Consider the following 2990-nt stretch of genomic DNA (forward strand, 5'->3'; position numbering starts at 1 on the left):
GGCGTGACTCTAAAGCAACAATAATACTGCAGCCATCATCCCCAAGATTGTTCACAAATCCTTGTATGCAAGAAGTTGTAACTGCACCCCTGCTGTCACATGTTCTGACACAAACCATATCTCCAGGTGAAAGAGTAGTAGGTGGTAATCGATGGTTGCCTTCAACCTTGAACAACACCAAATGCATTCCCCCAAGTCCTGTTTACAAAATAAAATGGGATCATATAGAGGCATTTTAAATTACATGGTCCAAGTTTGATTAACAGTCTCCATAATTGCATCAGTGAAGTGTTAACACGGCATAAAGAGCGGCATATGTTTGAATAATAGGGCAAAGGTTAGCTAAGAGCTTTATTACTCAGGATAGACACTGAGTGGATCATATTGCAATTTTACATGCTAAAACTAGACTAGTCAAGGTCTATCCTAGGTCTGAGTCTACCTTCAACATTTCCATTCCTCCATAAAGTTAACTGAAAATTCTTAACTTTTTGTAAGGAATATTAACAAGTGAATACATGGATTTACCAAGCAAATATGATTAAGTCCACACTTTATAAAGAAAACAAGAGCCATATACAGAAGTAACAAACATACTCAATCAGACATTTGAGAAGAAAGATTGTATTTTTAAATCTACAACAGAAAACATGGATCAAATCAATAAAAGATATGCACTCAATAAATGGCATCTGATCCCTATACATTCACTAGAATAGATGGGTGATTTAAATTAAAACAAAAAATGAGGATGATTAAATAAATAAAAAAGAAACCACTGAATAATAACTACTGACAGACTATACAAACATATCAATACATTAATATAAATGAATTCGGAATAGTCTTCATGAAAGAACGGGTGAGCGACTTAGTCCTCCTGTCATCTCTGCTTCATGGCACTTATTATAAATAGTGTTCCAAATAGTAAGTTGTAATGAAGTGAACAATTCAAGTTCTTTTATGGCAAATGGAATGGACATAATTAAAGACATGTTGAATTGCAGATACCAAATTGGCAGGATATTTGCCTACTATATCTCTCGATAACTCGTAAGAAAATGAAAAAAGGAGAATACCGGTAGAGGTACTGATGGCAGTTAAGTTGCAAATGGTGTCACAGAGTTCTTGCTGAGGCTGGCTATGGCTAACCAAGAACTCAATCGGTCTTGAGGGGTCTGAAGCATCATCCAGAGGCCTAGGAACAGCATCCAATTCCTCCTGAGTGAACTCCAATTCAGCATCCCTTTCAATACGGAGTAGTTCAGACATACGGTTGGTGAAATCCTCAATCCTCTGCTGCATTGCTTTGACCTTGTCCAAGTCCATTCCTAAAACACCTTGGACAGTCCTGGGCAGGGGATGGGCTATCTTTCTGGCCACTGCTCGATGCTGAGCTGTAATTGCAAATATGATCGTTAGTTTAAGTAAGCAATCACGTGTTAGAAGTGTACTTAAAACTAAACCCCAAAAGCTAGTTCATGCGATAAGTCCAAACTCTTACAAAAAGTGCCCAGGCCTTATCTCTAGGCAAGGTATGACTCTAACCATAATGACACATATTTTATTATGAAATTGACATAGTTAGTTAGTTACCAAATGAAAGTTGTATATAGGTTAATCTCTACAATGTAAAAGCTACCTGAATTGGCGAGAGTTTTAAGCAGCTTCCAAGACTGCGTTTGGCGCCAGTCTTGTAGCAAGGACTTATTCTGAAGGTCCTGGAGAACCTCCCGAAGCTCCCTCTGGAAGTGATCAAAGAGAGTTGGGTAGTGTGTGCAGGCCTTGAAGCACATCACTTCAAGCCCAAGTGGCATCGGAACAGCGTTCAGATAAGGCTGGGCCTCGATCACAAAAGTCAGACCAGGTCCCATTCGCTGACTCAACTCCCCGAATTCCACTTCCCCCTGCAACTCCGCCGCCGCGAAATCCAACGCCATGGCCCTCATGCTCTCCCTAATCCATCTCACAACACTCTTCCCAAGATCCTTCCACCCGAGAGGATCCCCATTCCCATTGCTGTTACCGTTACCGTTACTGTTAGTTTTCTCCGGAGACGGAGGCCGAGGAGTAGGAGGAGAAACCGTTGGCGTCCGCGTTCTTCTTCTACTTCGTTTAGCGTTCCTTGGAGCCGGGAGCTTCGTTTCGCTGTTAGCGGCGCTTCGAATTAGGCCGAGGCCGGAGACCGACGAAGAAGACGACGACGAGAACAAAGAGCGGAAAACAGAAGCGCCGCCGCCGCCGCCGCCGTGCCTGGTACGAGCTAACAGGCAGAGCGAGGCAAACGAAGAAGAGAAGGGAACTCTAACGGCACAACGGAAAGGCACAGAATTCGGAGTTGATGTCGCTGTGGCAGTTGCAGTTGCAGGGATTCCACCGCAGAAGAAGCAAGCGGGTGCAGTTTCCATGTGTCAGTTCCTGATTGGCTGGCTGAAATTACCAATTCAGCCAGCCACTCACTCACTCACTTGATTGGTTAGATATTAGTTTATTCTTGAAGCTCAAGAGAAAGAACGGAAGTAAAGAAAGGAGGGTTTTGAATGGGAACCGCGAAGTGCATTTGCGGCGAGGAAAGAAGAGACGTTTTTAAATTGCGAGGGAAGTGGGATTTTTTTTAATGAGAAGGAAAGTTAAGGGTACCAGCACCACAACACTTTTCATTCATTCGTTGAAGCCAATTTCATTTGTTATTTGCTTTTTTCTATTGGGCTATGAAGTGCACCAGAAGAGAACAGAAGAGAAGAGAGAAGGGAACGGAGACAAGGATAAAGACAAGGGGCCACCCCAAGATCCAAGTTCTTATGCTGATTGGCTCCTGTGATTTTGTAGCGTGGCTGCCTTTAGCCCTTCTACTATTTGCTGACGTGTTCATTTCCCCTTCTGTTATTTGCTTCCTAGATTCTGATTCCTTCTCTTCCAGAACCTTCCTTCTTCCTACTCCGCTACTTTTTTTTTTTAATGTTTTCTCTTTTCATTTTAGAATAACATTG

General features: G+C 42.5%; 1 protein-coding gene across 1 annotated transcript in view; it reads right to left on the reverse strand.

The window, feature by feature from the left end:
• The window catches only part of LOC107625008 (DNA-binding protein SMUBP-2), a gene marked incomplete in the record, with an annotated part of 12071 nt that extends 9284 nt beyond the window's left edge, over nucleotides 1-2787 (reverse strand). The window contains 2 exon segments of the mRNA XM_016327519.2: nucleotides 1080-1397; nucleotides 1643-2787. Of these exon segments, the coding sequence (XP_016183005.1) occupies nucleotides 1080-1397; nucleotides 1643-2408 (1084 nt within the window).

This window comes from Arachis ipaensis, chromosome B02 (genome assembly GCF_000816755.2).
Source record: "Arachis ipaensis cultivar K30076 chromosome B02, Araip1.1, whole genome shotgun sequence".
Taxonomy (NCBI): Eukaryota; Viridiplantae; Streptophyta; class Magnoliopsida; order Fabales; family Fabaceae; genus Arachis; species Arachis ipaensis.